Source organism: Vipera ursinii (assembly GCF_947247035.1).
Source record: "Vipera ursinii genome assembly, chromosome: 3".
NCBI lineage: Eukaryota > Metazoa > Chordata > Lepidosauria > Squamata > Viperidae > Vipera > Vipera ursinii.
The window spans coordinates 165,144,959-165,162,808 of record NC_139516.1 but is presented as its reverse complement, the minus strand read 5'-3'; the positions used below and the strand labels follow the sequence as shown (position 1 = coordinate 165,162,808).

The 17,850-nt window shown below is 40.1% G+C and overlaps 1 protein-coding gene across 1 annotated transcript; it reads left to right on the top strand.

Annotated features, from left to right (window-relative positions):
• Window positions 1-9,663: 9,663 nt before the first annotated feature.
• On the top strand, window positions 9,664-16,938 carry ADCYAP1 (adenylate cyclase activating polypeptide 1; the record flags this gene model as incomplete). The annotated part of the gene is made up of 4 exons (XM_083357387.1): window positions 9,664-9,779; window positions 13,973-14,107; window positions 14,739-14,834; window positions 16,648-16,938. 4 exons carry the CDS (start codon window positions 9,664-9,666, stop codon window positions 16,829-16,831), a joined length of 531 nt encoding a protein of 176 aa, XP_083213513.1. The 3' UTR covers window positions 16,832-16,938.
• Between the last annotated feature and the right edge of the window lie 912 nt (window positions 16,939-17,850).

Sequence of the window (17,850 nt, the reverse complement as noted above, 5' to 3'; positions counted from 1 at the left end):
AGACTTCTGTTTGGATGGCGCAATCTTTCTCATCTAAATTTTTCAAGAAGTCCCGTGCACCTTTCATTAGCTGAGCCAAACTTGTTTTTTCTGGTTTCTTGGGACTGCAGCCTAGATCCTCTTCTTCTGAAGAAAGCCAGCTATCATCATCTGCTTTTTCAGAATTGCTTACTGAATCTCCAGAAGAGTGGTTGTCAATAAGACGTGCGTCGCGGCAGTTGCCGCCACCAAGTCACTCCTCCTGCGCTCGGGAGCTCGCTGGGGAGTAGCAGCCGTGCCTGATGCAGCCAAAGTCAGCCACGCTCTCCAGCCGGGCGACGACGGTTGAAACGGGACGTCCCACGCAAGCAGTCGCGGGCATCGATTCGACGACGTCAGAGAATGGGCGATTGAGCACTCTTTTGTATAAAATATTAAAGGCTGTTTCTAACTTTTGGAAATATAATGTGTTTATTTTCTGAAAAGCTTCTATATTAACAAGGAATTATGATTATTGTGATTTCCTCTTTACAATGAATGGAAATAATGGGTAGACAATGAAATATAAACTCAAGGAAATGCTTTCCCAGAGTTTTAAAGTCTGAATCTTTTGAAAACATTTCCTGTCAAACATCTTTCTTTTTGATGACAAGCTTTCTTCAAAATACATTGTGGTATGAAATTATCCTTTTAGTGGCTTTCACAAAGCAATTACAAAGTTAATAATTTTCTTGCCATCAGCCATAGAGCTTTCTTGAGTTTTGAATAATATATCAAATGAATTTAGAACAATATTTATAAGGATTTTGGTAAATTTGTGTTTCTGTACAAACTCTAAACCTACTTATTCATCTTGAAAATGTTACATGCATTGAACTTGACAGTCCTTCAACAACACATTTTTATACCACAAAATTCTAGAAAATTAAACGGTTTTACTTTTAACAGTTTTAAAAATTATAATTACATATTGTGCAGTTTGTTAAAACAACAGTATACTGTCTTGTCCTATTAGACCAGAGGTGTCAAATTGCTGGCCCATGGGCCTGCTGTGTCATGGCGATGGCAATGGAAAAAAAGTCATGATATGTCACGACACGTTGTGTGATGTTGCGAGTTTGACACCCCTGCATTTGGCAGTGCGGTTATCATGCCTTACATTTGCTCATTTTTGCAGCTGTATTAGTTCACTGAATGGAATGACAAGCATTCTTGAATGATAGCAACAAGAAAAAAAATATAGTAAAGGACATATTAAAAATCATCTTCATTTTTGTCCTCTATGAATTAATAATGTGCTATTAATATTTTTAGATCATTGCACTGACATACAAAAATATATTAATAGCTTTTAATGTATAATGAAATGTCCTTTTTTTTGCCTGTAACGATTCCCACCCCCTCTAGTATCCAAAATTATTGTGATATTCTAGTGGTAGTAACTGCTTTTTTAGTGGCTAGGAGACTATATTTGCCTAATCAGGTTTCATACAGGCTTTTGAGACATCAGATCTATCTATTTCCACTCTTTATAATGAATAACATCAACAATGCTTGGGATACTATTATTTTTAATGCCGATCTTCATTGTATTTATTTTGTAAATGTAAAGTTTGTAGCTGCCTCAAAATTGAGTATGAGTACTCACTAAGTCAAATCTCACATGGATTAGACTCTTAATGCACAAACCTCCTTTTTATTAATTAATCCATTAGGATATAGCACCACCAAAATACATCTTCATATATAAACTCTTTGGGATGGAATTATAATATGGGCGTTAACCCTACATTAATGAAGCCCTTCTACCGTAAATGGTAGAGGATGAAAGACAATGCTTACACAAAGGAAACTCAATGAAAAATGATAGCCTAGTGACAATATGGGGCATGTACAAGGAAAGAAAGTCTGAATCCAGCAGGAATGAGATGATAGAAAGCATGGCAAGCATTCCTTACATGGAAAACAGATTGCTCCCTTGACTGTGGAAAAACAGCAAAGACTATTAGATAATGACTTTCCAGTAAAATAGTGACTTCCATTCAATGGCCTTTTCCTTTATGGAGTGGGGAGGCACAGATTTACACTGGATATTAAACAAAAGAAAATCTATGCTATGAAAGCTGTCATGGTGAAATATTTACATGGGCAAACCAAAACTAAATTCTTCATCAAATTAGACCTAAATTAAAATTTCTTGATCTGTACAAGGAGTTCTAAGGCCCTTATTTAGGAGCTTCACAATTAATAGCTATTCTGTAATTTCAAACCTTAAATGTATTCCTGCCATTCATTCAGGAATTCACAAAATATTCTTTTTACACTGTTCTAAGAAATTTTGTGAACGAAGGGTTTCAGGCTCAAACATAATGATTTCCCATTATTTTCCCATTACTTAAATTCTTACATTCTGAATAATTTTACAGCTATGATTAATGGTTGTCGTAATAACTTGAATAGATAGAATATTCAGAAATACAGAGTATTATATTTTCCCCATCTTTCAGAAAAAATGTCATTGAGAAAAGTACAATGGAATTGTGTTCACTTTTCCTGAACAAGTAATCTAAATCAATATCAGTTTTGTCTGGAAATATTTTATTTTTGGAAAGCACATATACACTTTTAATACAACCAGATTTCCAATTTAGTTAAAATAATGAAAAAATATCTCGGAAGTCAAAACAAGGTAACAGGTTACCTTTTTAAAGAGTTTGTTTTCTATTATATATTAAATGTCCTTAAAATACTATCATACATTTATAAAACTAATGTAGGAATTTTAAAATATTGCCTCTTCATGAGTAGGTTTAAGCCATATCCACTCCTCTAATTTGAAGCACTTCAGAGGATATCTGTTCAAAGTTATATTGGAAATCTAGAGGAAATTTGATTCTATAGTCAATTACAACAGCTGTTATAGTTGGAACTTCGACTGATATCTATAGTAAATCTGGACTATTAGGAAGGTTCTAACTCCTAGAAAAAGCCAAGACTTTTATTTAATCCCACTTAAAAAAAACAAAGTGGCAAACTATTCACACTTAAAACAAGGATCTATTTTTCCCTTCAGTATTTTCTTAAGCGATACCACAGGAAAAAGCAGAGGAAGTGGCTATTCTGCTCACATACATAATGCATTTTGGAACAAAAATACTTTCAGGGACATAATTTTTGCAAATAGATACACTGATGAGATGAAATGGCCTTTTGATTAATTATTAAAATTTGGGCCATTTGTTTTTCTGGCTAAGTGCTCATCAACCCATTGTTAGACTTTAAAAATAAGAGTATCTTTCAAGGAAGTGCATCAGAAACCTCACAATTACATAAAAAGTAATTAATTATAAATCCAGTGCTTAGTGGTTCAATTCCTGGCAGTACTATCATTGCTGGCATCATGATATGTAGAATCTTGATGTTTAAAAACAAGGAAAAGTCTTTGAACAAATATTTTTATGAAAATTTTATTGTGAATTCACAATTATCAGTTCCATTTTTATTACAGATAATTAAATGAAAACTATTAACATTAAATTCAATATAAAATTAAACACTAAATATTAATCAGAAGATTTGCACAAAAAAGTAAAGACCTTAACTACTTATAGATTATCATTGCTCATAAACATTCAATAGATGGTATATATAAAGAGAGTTCTGTTATGTAAGTACTTGAAGCAATAATGACAGGGCTAAACAGAGATCTGTCATTGTAAAGAATCATATTTCAAACAACTGGATACAAATGAAGGTGCTGATGTCTAAGTAGTTGTATTTTTTAAAAGAGCCATGTTTCCAAACTTTCTAAATTCTTGGCTTCCCCATCACTATTGCGTTCAAAACCAAGGCAAATACAGGATTCAGTTATTTTCAAGATACCAAAAAAGGAAGTAGGGTTTTAATAGGATCCATCCTGTAATAGAGAGAATCAAAATTTGAATTCAGTGAGGTGCTTTAATGTGGATGGCTGTGGAGTTTACTCAAACACAGAGCAAATAAAGATATGAGACAGTCTGAGCTTGGCAGAACAATAGGAAAAATGGTGAGGAGTCAACTTTAAAAAGGAATGTAATTTTTGGAGATCATATCTTTTTGCTTTATAGCTAAGCTAGAATCATAAACTGATGCTAAGACAGGAGAAAAAACAATTTGTGCCTCAAAGGATCATAACAAAACCCAAAAATTGCAGTAGTATTGTGACACATTTAGGATGGAGTAGAACAAAAGTATTAATAGTCTGATTTACTGGAATGAAAAGAAATTTCTAGGAGGTTCTTCAATACTTCATAATTTACATTTGATTCAGTCCTACGAAGTATAGGAAAGATAAATAAATATTGGTATTCCAAACAAATAACTCATGATGATGTTCAGATGCTCTCTGATTTATAATCCATCTTGAAGGAAAGAATGTTGCAGGACTGAGGCATTTTTATAACAATCCTGTGGAATAACCAGTTCACGTGGATTATCTAGCGAAGTGCAGACTTTGCAACCCAGCAAACATTTGACTATGTCAAGAATCCCCTGACCACAACTTCCTTTAAGAAATGTTGGAGGAAAAATAATAATAATGAGAATGATCTCTCTGCACCCCTTTGGGAATTATTATTATTTAATATTCAACAAGCTTTCATTTCTGCTGCTTTTTCTACCTTCAGTCAAGGCATCAGGTTAATGCCTACAGGAAAATATAGGAGACCACTACATTTGAACCAAGAATTAGCATTTCAAAGATCCACTGTTTATTCTGAAAATTGGTTTATATTAAAGAAAAGAAAGGTGTATATATATATAAGTACATGTGGTCTGCATAGGGGCCATTACTACCATAAGAATATATATGAGCTGTCACCGGTGTGACTACTGCCTGTTCGATGGCCTTCATGATAGGCTGAAACAGGAAATAAAGATTTGTCCCATGTTTGGGGCCTAGCAAGGTAATCTAAATAGTTAACAAGCATTTGACACACACACACACACACACACACACACACAGACACACACATATCTTTCTTTTCTTTAATATAAACCAATTTTCAGAATAAAGTATTAACTATTTTAGATTACCTTGCTAGGCCCCAAACATGGGACAAATCTTTATTTCCTGTTTCAGCCTAACCGAAGGCCATCGACAGACAGTAGTCACAACAGTGACAGCTCATATATATTCTTATGGTAGTAATGGCCCCTATGCAGACCACATGTACTTCTAATAGTTGGCTTGTAGTGGGATTTTTCTGAGAAGAGAGACCAGTGAACTAGTTGGCAGATTGAGGTAAAAGGAAATGTTTTGATGGGGCAAGATTTTAGGAAAAGGATGTGAAAATACTCTGTGTGGTTTTGTATATATGGGTGTATGAAATAGAGAAACAGAGTGAAAGATACTGAGATACATCTAGATGATTCTGAATTGCTTTTGTGTATCTTTTAACATGTCACATTTCATTTCATGATTTCTCTTAGGGAGGCTCATGGAATCTGTTTTGAGGGGCCAGGTTTTCTACCTCTTTTCATATATGAATACTGCAATGCAAATATTGCAAAAGGTTCTACTTCATTCTTTATGTCTGTCTAAATCCTTTTTTTGTTTTCAGTTTTCTAAAATGAAATGAAGCACAAAAATGAAATGAAGTATTTGCACTGAAGAGGTATTTCTTCAATTGACAGCTTATAATCAGAAAGGAATAGAAGAGAATTTTCACTGTGATTTCAAACTACATCTTCATTCAAAATTTTGAACAACTATGAATGTCTAATGACACCACACATGTGCCTAATTAAATATGTGATTATGACTGATTATGCGTATCTAACAATTATGTCTTTCTAATGAAATATAAATTTGTGCCTTTTAAAATCAATCTTTATTCTGCTTTGACTTTTTTCTTCCAGATTCTCTGCACATGAAGCAAAGATTATTTAAAAATAACTTGAATCTCTATGGCTTTATGCGTGTTTGCTAAATAGGAACTTCTACTGTATTTGGTGAGACCTGCTTCTAAACAAGCACATTTAGGACTGTGATCTTTTTTTCATCATTGTTATTTTTGATTGCATTGTTTATTTAAGGGACTGATCTTTGTGTTTGACTTTTTTATATAAATATTTCTTAATATTGTATGTTATTAGTTTTATTAGAAATTTTTATATACTCACTTTTCATAAATTGTGCTCAGGTTAACCAAAAGTAATATGAGATAAACCCCCAAAAATCAAAATTTCAAACTGAAAATGAAAAAAAAAAAATCCTATGTGCAGTGAAAATTTGATAAGAAAACATAAAAATATAAACAATATAAATGAATGTATTTATGAACAATATAATAATTGTATAGTCCAAATATTTACCCAAACAGGAAAGTTTACTGGAGCAATCTCAGAAAAAAAATATCTCTGTATTTGAATTATAAACTTCTGATTATCCCAATTTTTTTTATTCCAGATATCTAGTACAAGAGTAACATAAGAATAATGCAAAATTATCAATTATGAACAATACTGGTAAAAAAGCGCAAACAGAACTGATATGGATTTAAGGATCTTTAAGACCTTGGTATGGTGGGGAAAACATTCTGAAGCACAGCATTCAACCATGCAAGTTTTAAATTTCCCACAAGGTGGCAGAGGCAGCTTGCAAGAGGTTTTTTGTGGTGAAATGTTCCACGAAGGATTCAGGATTCTGAAAATCTATACAGTTCTTTGAGTAGAAAGCTAATTTCTCTAGGGCGATATTACAAGAATTCCACTGATTCTTATCAGAAAACTTCAAATTTGCATAAATTTCTTGGTATACCCTTAAGAAAAAAAGTTTATATTCTTTTGAAATACAAAAATCTTAAATGCAAATTAGAGAATTGCTTTGTTTGATCTCTGTTGTTATTACTATTGTTATTTTACTACAATTCCTACTGCTGTTGTATTTCTTTAACTACTAGAAAACAAAGAATTGTGTTTTAATTTCCAAAAGGCCTCTATTTATCCCTGTAAACCAAATAATTGAATCAGAAAGTAAAAGCCCAATGGCTAATTTCTTTCTTGGTTTTCATCATGTTAAAATGATCAAAAGTCCTTTCCCACTTTCCTAAAGTTTAAAATAAATCTGGAGTTTCCTTTGAAAGGGAAGCAAAGGAACAATAGGACATTATTTTAAAACAGGATTTAAAAGAATCTTTGTTCATAGTTGGTGTCTAAGGATGGTGACAAAGCAATAGATAATGATGTTTTGAAGAGTTTCCTGAAGAATTTTCCTAGACTTGACATTTTAAGAAAGATCTGTGTGCTGATCTGGGGGGTATTCACACTGCCAACTTGCTTTTGTACAGAAAATAGGATGGATTTTTAAAACTAGCATTCACATCATTCTAATACTTTTCTTCTTTTTCATATTTTCATAGTTTTGACATTATTATTTCAAACATAGAAATAATTACTTGTTGTTAAAAGTATTGCATTATGTGTTATGATGGAGTCTTAAAAGAAGCATAAAATCTGGTGCAATTTTCCTTACATCTAAAAGGATAAAACCTATTTTGAGTCTGGAGTGCCACATGGAATATTTTTTTTTAAAAAAAATTCAAAACACTATGAAGAATTTGAAATAAATATCATTTCAATAAGATGGATTAGGCTTATGGACTTTACGGACTAGCTGATGAATTTCTAACATTGCTTTGCCTTCCAATATTGGAGCTCCATAGGGCATTTCCCCCCCCCCCCCGCCCGGTCCTTGTTTATTTGCCAAAGCCAGTTCAGCACCATTGTGCTTGAACAGTTCCGCCAGGGAAGAAATTATTCTCCTACCTCGTTGCACCCTCTGGCTAGAAACTGTCAATTGCTATTTATAATTAGAGATTTCCTAATAATCTATAGCTTCAAACTGTTTTCTCCAAACTAATAATATTGATTATAGCAAGAACAAGGACAATAATCCTCTTTACAACATTTAACTGAACCAGCATATGGTTTCCAAGATTTTTTGATTCTGTAATCAAGAATATAGTATTTAGGAATTGTGGCAGGTCTTCAGTTTAAAAAAAAACAAAAGGTCACTTAGTTGGGAGGATATGTTTTTGGAATTTTATTTGAAACTAACTTCCATCAAATTTTATCTTTCTCATCCCATCCTGCTTTCAATAAGAAGTTTAGGAGCAGGAGAGGTTTTTTTTTTAAAAAATGTTTACTTTATTTAGAAAATGTATACGGCTGCTCACTCGCTCTCAGCGACTCTGGGTGGCTTACAAGCAGTAAAAACACAGTCTAAAAATAAATAAAAATTAAACATATAATTCAATATAATGAAAGAAACGTAAAGAAAAGTGAATGTTGAGGAAGACATTTCACTGAAACTTTAGTTTGAAAAAACTATGGAAGGGGATGCTGGGGGAGCGGGGGGGGGGGAAAAAGGAAATGTAACTTAAAACAAGTGCTTATGAGAAGCTTATGACTCCTGTTCGCATCATCTTGGACATAGAGTCGTTATGTCCCTTGAGGAATTGGAGTGGTGACGTCTTTTCTGATACCGATTATTACGTGACTGCAACAACAAAAATGAAAAGTCATTGGCAAATAAAAATCCGAATGCCACATCAACAGCGAAAGAAAATAAGCTAGACACACAGCAAGGCAACAAGAGAGAGAGAGAGAGAGAGAGAGAAAGAGAGAGAGAGAGAGAGAGAGAGAGGTTCCTGTGTGCGACCGAGAGCTGTCGATCAGAAAGCCGAGTATGCAAAAGATCTGACAGCTGAGAAGGCGGGTGGATGTCAGCGGCAAACAGCGGAAGACTCCTCAACTTGGAAGAGCGGAGAAAATATCAACGAACGTCAGAAGCAGCTCGGTGAAGACAGAAGCTCCGAAACCTCGGAAGAACACAACTAGCTCTCACCTGCTCTGCTGCTCTGCTCGGTTGGGGCTCTTCCCACCTAAACAGCCCGCTCTTTTTCTATTTCCCTTGCTCACCTCGGTGTCTCTGCCAGGCTCTACTTTCTGCAAACTTTTTTTTTCTTCTTTTTGTAATTTGAGAGGATTTCCTCCCCCCCCCCTCCTTTTAAGTTAGACAGACAACCAGCGGTCGCTCCGCTGTCTATCCCACACGCCCCCTCCCTTTCTGCGGTTTCCCTTTTGCCCATCAGAGGACGGAAGGCAGAGAAGTAGAGAGAGGCAGCGATGTTTCAAGAGGATTAACGATAGCCGCCAAAAGTTCGGAAGAAAGCCTTTTGGATCCAGACTTAGTCTCGTTCTCACTCTCTCGAGTTGAATGGTAAGTCACACTAGATCGGATGCTCTGGGCTACAGTTTTCATCCTGCCAGCCGAAGAGTAAGAGAGTTGTAGTGCAACAGCTCTGGAGGGCGCCAGGTTGGGGGGCAGCTGAGCAGGATGAATGGCTCGTAAGTCAGGCAGCGGGGGGGGGGGGGGAGGGAATGGGGAAGGGAAAGGGGGAGGGAAAAGGCGCAATACCAAAGGCAGCTTTTTCTGCGCCTGATGGGCCAAGCTTACGGAGCCTCTTTCTTAGCGGGCAAACCCTTGGAAAGGGACCAGGGCCCCCAGAAGTGCCCAATTGTGACAGCCGCTCTCCTTCCTTCCTTCCTTCCTTCCTTCCTTCCTTCCTTCCTTCCTTCCTTCCTTCCTTCCTTCCTTCCTTCCTTCCTTCCTTCCTTCTTTCCTTCCTTCCCAGAGTGGCGATGTGCAGCAAAGCATTTCTCGCCCTGCTGCTTTATGGGCTGATTATGCACTGCAGCGTCTACTGCTCACCTGCTGCCGCCGCTGCTGCTGCTGGACTTCAGTACCCCGCGCTGAGGTAAGTGCCCTATTCTTCCTTCCCCGCCCCCTAGCCAGAGTCCAGCCTTGGCTGTCGTCGCCTCCTTCGCGGCTCGGCCGTCTCGCTCGGAGCTGTCCAGGTTAGGACTCGCGAGCTTAGCCCCCCATCCAAGACGCCTTCGCCACATCTGGCAAATAGGGAGGGCAACTTCTGCAAAGGTGGGCTGGAAAAAATGAGATCGCAGAGGGTTCTTTCTTTTGTATGGACCCCAGCGGTGGTCCACTTGGACTCTTAGTTTCAAAACAGGCCGCAATCCTCTAGTAGCGTGGGAGAACGGAATGTCCAAGAAAACGTGAGGTGACAGTATTTTGATTGGTGTGTGTATATATGCGTGTGTGTGTGTGTGTGTGTGTGTGAGAGAGAGAGAGAGAGAGAGGGAACAAGAAAACGCGCCTGCGTGCTTGAGTGCATATGCATGTATGTGTGTGCGTGCGTGCGTTTTGCTTAATTTATTGCTCAGTGGCAACTTCCACCTCTTACATCTTGCCCCAAATTGGCAAGATTTATTCTTCCTCTGGGTTTCTTCCAGAGCAATAATTTTGATTATCTAGTCTTTGGGACTAGACTTTGCTATCACAGTCTCTTGGGAATCCCTGACTGAAACACAAAGTCAGTGGTTTCCCCTTTTCAAATTAGTATCCTAAATAATCCTAGAATAGTACTCTCTAGGTGGATCACAATGGATAAAACACCTTTGTAAGTGATATTTACATATCTTTGAGCTTATCTCCAGCATAAAGAAAAAATGTAGAAAATCTTATTAATGCTAAGCATTAATGATGGCCATGCTTACTCAGAAGCAAGAGCCAGTTATACCAATGGAATTTATTTCTAAATATGAGTATGTACATAATTTTCCAGAAGTTAGATTAAAACGTTTAATAAATATTACTCTTAGATCAATTGTTATCTAGCAGCCTTACAACGAAACTCTGTAAATATTTATGTAGATTCCAGGATAAAATTATACATGTGTACACTAGAACTCTATTTTTGATCTGGAATTTGGTTGCCCATGGCAGGCATTAAAGAAGTTACTAGAGGAAGGTATTTGGCTGCAGTTAAAACACTGCATCATATCGAATGTACAATGAAATTATTCCTTTTGTACATGATAGATTTTCAGAGAATTGCCAGACCATTTGATTTACCTGATAAATGCCAGTTTATTTCAGTAGGTGCCTGTAAATTGGCTAATTTGAAAGAGGATTGATCCCGGTTAGTAATTGAATGGGAGACCACCAGAACATCCCAGGGATGTAAATTAGCATGGGAAGCTGGAAACCCGTCTTGGAAGAAAGCAGTAGCAAAACATTTCTGTAACTGGTAATAAAACTGCAGGAGCTGAGATAGACCCACTGGTGTCTTAATTTTGTAGCAGCCCTCCCCTTTTTTTAATTCTATGAAATTTAAATTAACTGAAGTGTAGTCCAGACTGAAGTCAAGCAAGAGAAGGTGTAGGGCCAATTCCCCCCCCCCCCCAAAACGGCAGCATTGGTTGGCTAATGCTTTCTGTCTGCTGAATTTCTTCTAAGACTTGAAAAGTTGGCTAATTTCAGAATGGGGCTATCCGATCCCCAATGATTTTCAGTTCAGGAGGCACTTGGTTTCTTACCTCATTTCCTGTCATTGTAAGGAAATGTAGGAAGACTTGTTAGACTCCTCCTTCCCTCTAGGCGTGTCAGTTATTTTTTTCCATGTAATTTATTTCTGGAATTCCTAGAAGAAAACCCAAAAGGTTTACACCAAAAGATTGCATGTCTACATGCCTTAGCAGAACATGATTCTCCTATAATAATATCTAGTAGGACTGTTTTTAACTACCTCCTTCAAGTCACTTTCTTACGCCCAAAATTTAAACATATTCGTTTAGCAATAAATTCCGAATCAATCAAACAATTCTTTAAAATAAATTCACAACAGTCTATTGAATAAGACAAACTACTTATTAGTTTGAAAATTTAATACCATTAATTTCAAACTCCAGTTGGTTTGCCAGACTGGTCCCAAAGATGAAAAGAAGGATTTAGTATGGGAATCTAGTTATTGTTATGCGCCAGGAGATTTATTTCACAATCCACACAAGGGTGTCAATAAAGGATGACTGTTGTGGTATCCCCCTTTCACTTCTTAATCTCAAAGGTTTGGTGACTTTGAAGGATAGGAGAGAACCAAAGTAGTATGCGACTGAAAAAATAAAGCAGGGACTAGAGGACCGCTAATAAGATGTGTACAAATTTCTGGCACAAACAAAATAAAAAAAAGAAATCGCTATTTGGCTGAATAACGCCTCCTTATTCAAGGGCAGTCTACATTAATTGCCAGCTAAAGCCCAAATGAATCAAATTAAGGCTTGGCAAGGAGGGGTATGCAGATTAGTTGGAACATTTGGAAAAATCTGCCAAAGCTACTTGAGGGAAATCAGTTTTAGTCGAGGAAAGCCGTCCTGAGGGCTGCTTCTCGAGGGGAAAAAGCTCCCGCGCTTTGCCTCCTCCCCGCACTGAGAGCTGCGAAGCCCTTTAGGGAAGCTTTAGGAAGTTCAAGACACTGTTGGATTCTAGTCCAGACGAATTGGGAGGCGCGTAGGCGCGGGGAGCGAAAGGGGGGAGGGGGAGGTTGGGTTTCCCCCCCCCTTCCACCAATCCTGGAGACAAAAACAGGCTTTCCCTCCCACGGGAACGGGGGACTGCGGCGCGCCCTTGGCAATCGCAGAAAGAGCGGCCGAAAATCGCAAATTGCGCTGCTGCGCAGACTCCGAGATTGTCCTGAAACGAACCAGCTTTGTCCACACCCACCCGTTCTCGGGACGATTATCCGCACTTGTCCTTCCCTCTCCCCGAATCCCACCTGTATGGGATGGAATTGGGGGGGGGGGGAGGGCATTGGAAAGCAGCAGCCTGAACTGGGTGAGAGACATTCCTTCCCTTCTTGGCTCAGAGGGCGGCGGCAGCCTTCAAACGCCTGAATTAGCAGCCACGAAACACTTGAGGAGCATCTATTATTGATCGCTCCTGCCGGAGCTCGGCCGACGAAAATAACTGCCGGAGATGCACAATGACCTAAAAGCAGAGAAACGGCGGAGGGAACAGCAGGCGGGGTGGTGGTGGTGGTGGTGGAGGGGGAGGAAGGGAAGGCTACAAGGAGGGGAAGTGTGGGGGAAGAGAAGGGTCCTCTGTGTGTGGGTGTGGGTGTGTATACATTCAAGGGGGGGGTGAATACAGTGGGAAGGAAGGAAGCTCTACAACGGTAGCGAAGGCAGCTCTCTTGGATCCCCCAGGCAACGATTTCAGTGTTGGGGTACTGCGTCTGTCAACTGCGCCTCGCCAAGAAACGCGCAGAAGCGCCCGAGAGAGTTTCGTTGCCGGAGGAGGCTGGTGGGCGAAAGGGAACAACCTTGTTTCTCCAGAAAGTGCAAGTCCGCCGGGAGCAGCCGCTCTACCTTGCATTTCTTTGTTCCGTGGAAAGCTTTGGTGTTCCAGGCCAAGCCGATAGCGCCCCAGTCAGTCTCCGTTGCCCTTCCAGTTCAGGACTAGTGCCCAAGGCCCCGTTTCTTCCTTTTTGGGGTTTCCATTGTCCTGGGGGACTAAGAAACACACCCGCAGGTTAGGGGAAGGCAATGCGGGTCAGTTGGCATCTGGGTCAGGAGAGGAGTCGGGCGATTTTGGACTTGAGAAAAAAACCCCAGTCCTTACCGCATTGGTCTCTCAGATCCGCCTTTGTCCCTTTGCAAAACGGGTCTGTTGGCAGACTAAAAGGGGAAGGGCGAGCCAAAGCGCTAGCCCAGGGGAGGCGCTTGCTCAGACTTGGGCTGAGTTTTTTTTTTTTTTGTTTGTTATCTTTCTACTCCGGGCCTTCTTCCCAAAAGATTGGCAATCGTCCCAGAGTTAGCTGGGCAACCGGTTCCAAATTTCCAGCTTGTATAGGGAACTGTCGTTTCTCTCATTTGAGGTTGTCGGGATGGGCAGCGGGGCTTTTGCAGCAGCAGCAGCAGGTGTGTAACAGGGTTGATGGTGCCTTTCTCTCTTTCCGGGAAATACCCCTCTTAATCAGGCAGAGGTGGCGGGTGGGCGCCCATCTGCTTACCGACTCCCATCCGTCCCCTTCCCAAATTGCCCCTCCGATGCATCCCCACAAATTAAGGCAAAGCTTGTGCATCTGTTCTCCTTCAGTAGGCTGGAAGATGAAATGTACGACGAAGAGGGCAACACTCTTTCGGACTATGCCTTTGACAGCGAACCCCTCAGTATAGCCGACCCTTCCTCCATGCTGGACGACATGTATACTTTGTATTACCCGCCGGACAAAAGGTGATTTAATGTTGCATTTATATATTTTGAATGATGCTGCTGCAAGCAGGGCGCCCGGGAGCAGTCGTCCAGGGCTGGTGGTGGCGCTTACATCCCAGCCCACATCTGTGGGTGTGGCCGGCGGGTTTCCCTTGCGCTTCTGAGCTTTGTCTTGGAGGAGGAGGAGGAGGAAAGAGAGCCAAATCAACGGCGTCCCTCTGGAAGAGTCCAGAGGCAGCCCGGACGAACAAATAATGGGAAAGGGTGGTCAATACAGTAAGGCAGACAAAATCAGACTTACCGCTTGTTCCCCCACCCTGGAAAAACGAGAATCGGGAGTCGGCAGCCATCAGCCTACTTCGTCCAGCCTTTGAAGTCGACGGGGTGGGGGAAGGGGGGGGAGGCAGCTGGTCTTGACAGCCAGACGCCGTTGCCAAGATAGGCGCGACTCGGTCTCCCTGGGGGATACCAAGGAGAAGGGGCCAGGCTGATGCCGGTGGACCCCCCCCAGGTCTTTCCCTGCTCCTCGATGGCCTATCGGCTTGCAGACGGGGGAGGGGGGGATGTTTATGTTGTCCATGGGAATGGGGTAATCAGGACCCCTTGTTGTTTTTTTGCTTTAATCTGTGCTCTTTCCACTTTACTCTTTTAGGCATGCAGATGGGATACTTAATAAAGCCTACAGAAAAGTGCTGGGCCAGTTATCTGCAAGGAAGTATCTGCATTCTCTGATGGCCAAGCGGGTGGGGTAAGATGTTATCTCTTATCTGCAGATTCTTGTTCGTTTGTGCTTGTGTCACGAGGCAAAACAATCTGCTTTTAAAGAAATAAGGCTTAATGACAACTCCACCCTCAGGACTGCTAAATGTATTAAACAGCCATAATATATTATTTAGATGCTCAGCAGTAGGTCTCTCCCTCTCTCTTCCTCCTCAAGATCATGTGTTTGCTTTAAGCAAAATGGACTTTCTTTCCACTGAGCATGTGCTTGAATCTCTTGCAGTCCCATGTCTTTGATGGAAGAAATGAAAAATGCCTTTTGCATCAGAGTACTTAACCTACGCACTACACATATTCTTTCATTCATACAAATGAATTTCTCATCTGACTTGCCAGCCTCCTAAGCTGGCCTGTGGTCCAATAGCTTGATTCGTCCTGGATGCTGCTGTGCCATGTGCAAAACTTGGACTGTAGGGTTGCAATCCTAAATGTATTTTTATGGAAATAAATTTCCTTCATTTGATCTCAGTGGAACCTCTTTCTGGTCAAGGAGTATTGATTTGAATGCAAAAGTCAGGTCCTTTGTATAATATTGCTCCCTTGGCCAATCATCTCCTTTTTCCTCCCCCCCTCAAAGTCTGGATGCAAAATTCAGAACTATATTTATCACCCTTGGGGTACCAATCTGAATATCCTTAGTGTGCAATTTATTGTTTGTGTATTCTGGAGGGGTCATTAAAATCAGTTGGACTAAGTTCTCTGATTTGCAATTCTGAATTGTTCCATTATTATTCCTAAACGCTGTTTAATATGATACTGTTGGTATCACCCTTCAGCATGAAAAGCTCAGCTGATAAAACAGCCTCAGTTACTGTACACTTCAGTCCTTTAGGGATGCTGCCCCTGCTGCCCCAGCCTGCTCTGTGATGAATCAATGCTAAAGGTCTCTGTCTCAGAGGAAAGTCACATTTCCATTGATCCAGGTATAGAGTTACCACGGACTTTGTGGCATGAAAATTAAATGGACTGGACAAGAGAAGGACTTGGGAACACTACCTCCCAGTCTTAGTGGCTTGAAATCAAATCTCCCAGGCTGATAGCAGCCCAGCATGCTCATATGTGTCACTATACCTATCAGCAGAAGGCAACATCTTAATGAAGGGAAGAATGGATTACACAATTTATTCATGAATAATGCAGAACCTGACGAGCTGGTCTCCCGACTGTCGGCTTGCATTGTGATCAGTCTTCAACTTCCGCAGTCTGTTCAGAGGAATCCTTTGTCTCCTCCTCAAGGAAGAGCATACCACGATTCCCCTTTGCTTCCACCCCACAGCCTACGTGTTGCTTTAGCTGTTCATCAACCAAGCACATAAAGAACAAAAACATTCCAATTCCCACCCAGCCCAATTTTTTTTGGGATATGTTTGAGTGAAGACAAATAATGATTGGAAAATCTGTAGGTTATTAAAAACAAAAAAAGGAATGGGCATGATTAAGGCAAGACATTTGGTCCGGAAGAAAAAAAAAGGGAGTGATGATCTTCAGCATTGCCACCTAAAATGCAAAGTAAGCAGGCTTATTAAAGGTTAAAAGGATCTTACTAATAAAAGAAACAGAATTCAAGAAACCGCTTATACACACAGGTGTGAAAAGTCCCTTTCCAAAGCCCAACTACTGGGATCTCAGTCTGCTATTTTCAGTGACTATCAGGGGTTTCCATTGGGTACATTTTAATTCCTTCTTCCTTGCTCTCCCCAGAGATTTTCCTTCTGCTTCTGCTGTCTGTAGATCCCAATGTTGCACCAACTATGGTTTGCTTTTCTTTCTTTGCCTTGCAGTGGGGCCAGCAGCCTGGAGGACGACTCAGAACCCCTTTCCAAAAGGCACTCTGACGGCATATTCACAGATAGCTACAGCCGCTACCGAAAACAAATGGCTGTCAAGAAATACTTGGCAGCAGTCCTGGGTAAAAGGTATAAACAAAGAGTTAAAAACAAAGGACGGCGAGTAGCTTATTTGTAGCGATGAGCTCGCAACCACTCCTGTGTACACAAGAGTCCCCCCTGGGGAAAAAAAAATTCTGAGAGAGGACCCACCCCTCCCCCAAAGTCATTTCCAAACTGACTGATCAATCATCACTCTCCTATGTTATCTAAACATGTATTTATGTATGAAGTAAAGCCATTAAATGACTATTTTGATAATAATATTGTTTTTCTTTTGTACAAAAAATTAAATTAAGAGTAAGCACTAGAGAAAGGCACAGATCTACTTTGTAGACCAACCCTTTAAATAAATAGATATAAAATAATCAAAAAAATATTGGATAAGAATGCATTAGTGATAGAGCTTTCCCCTACCAGATTCCCTTCAAATGTGCTTGATTACAATTCCTATCATCATCCCCAGACAGCTACCTTACTGTTTGAAAGGTAGCGATTTGGGTAAAACTCTGGCATAGTGAACAGACCTGACTAACAGTCCTTTTAGTGGTTAGCTTTGCACAAAAGAATGAGGACATTCCTCTAAGCTTATGTTTTTATATGAAATAAAAGAGTTGGAGAGTAAGAGGGAGACAATCATTGCTTTGAATATGATTCCTATTTTTGTAATGGAAAATAAAGGAGAGTATTTTTTATTTATGACAGGGTTGAAAGAATAACTATTCTTCACTTGCTATTGTACATTCACAAAAATAACTCTGTTCCAAGGGGTTCAGGATGCTCTTGAGCAGAGAGCATCCCTGGCCCTTGTACGTTTCCCCCCCCCAAAGGCCCTGGCCCAATACCCCCCTCCCCATCGGGCTAGGGAAGGCGTTGCCTTATTTCCTTGACATCTTCCTAAGAATCGGTCTGCCCCGCCCTCCCCCCCCAAGAGTGAGCTTACTCAGGGCTACATGCTACAATATGTAGCATGAACCTGCCTGCTACCCTCTAGTCTTTTTTTTTGTGACTCTCCTCCTCCCATTCAGCAGATCGTCCTGCTGCTTAGAAACTATGGGCCATTTCGGTCTGTTTAAAGATTTAGGGCTCAGTACTGTG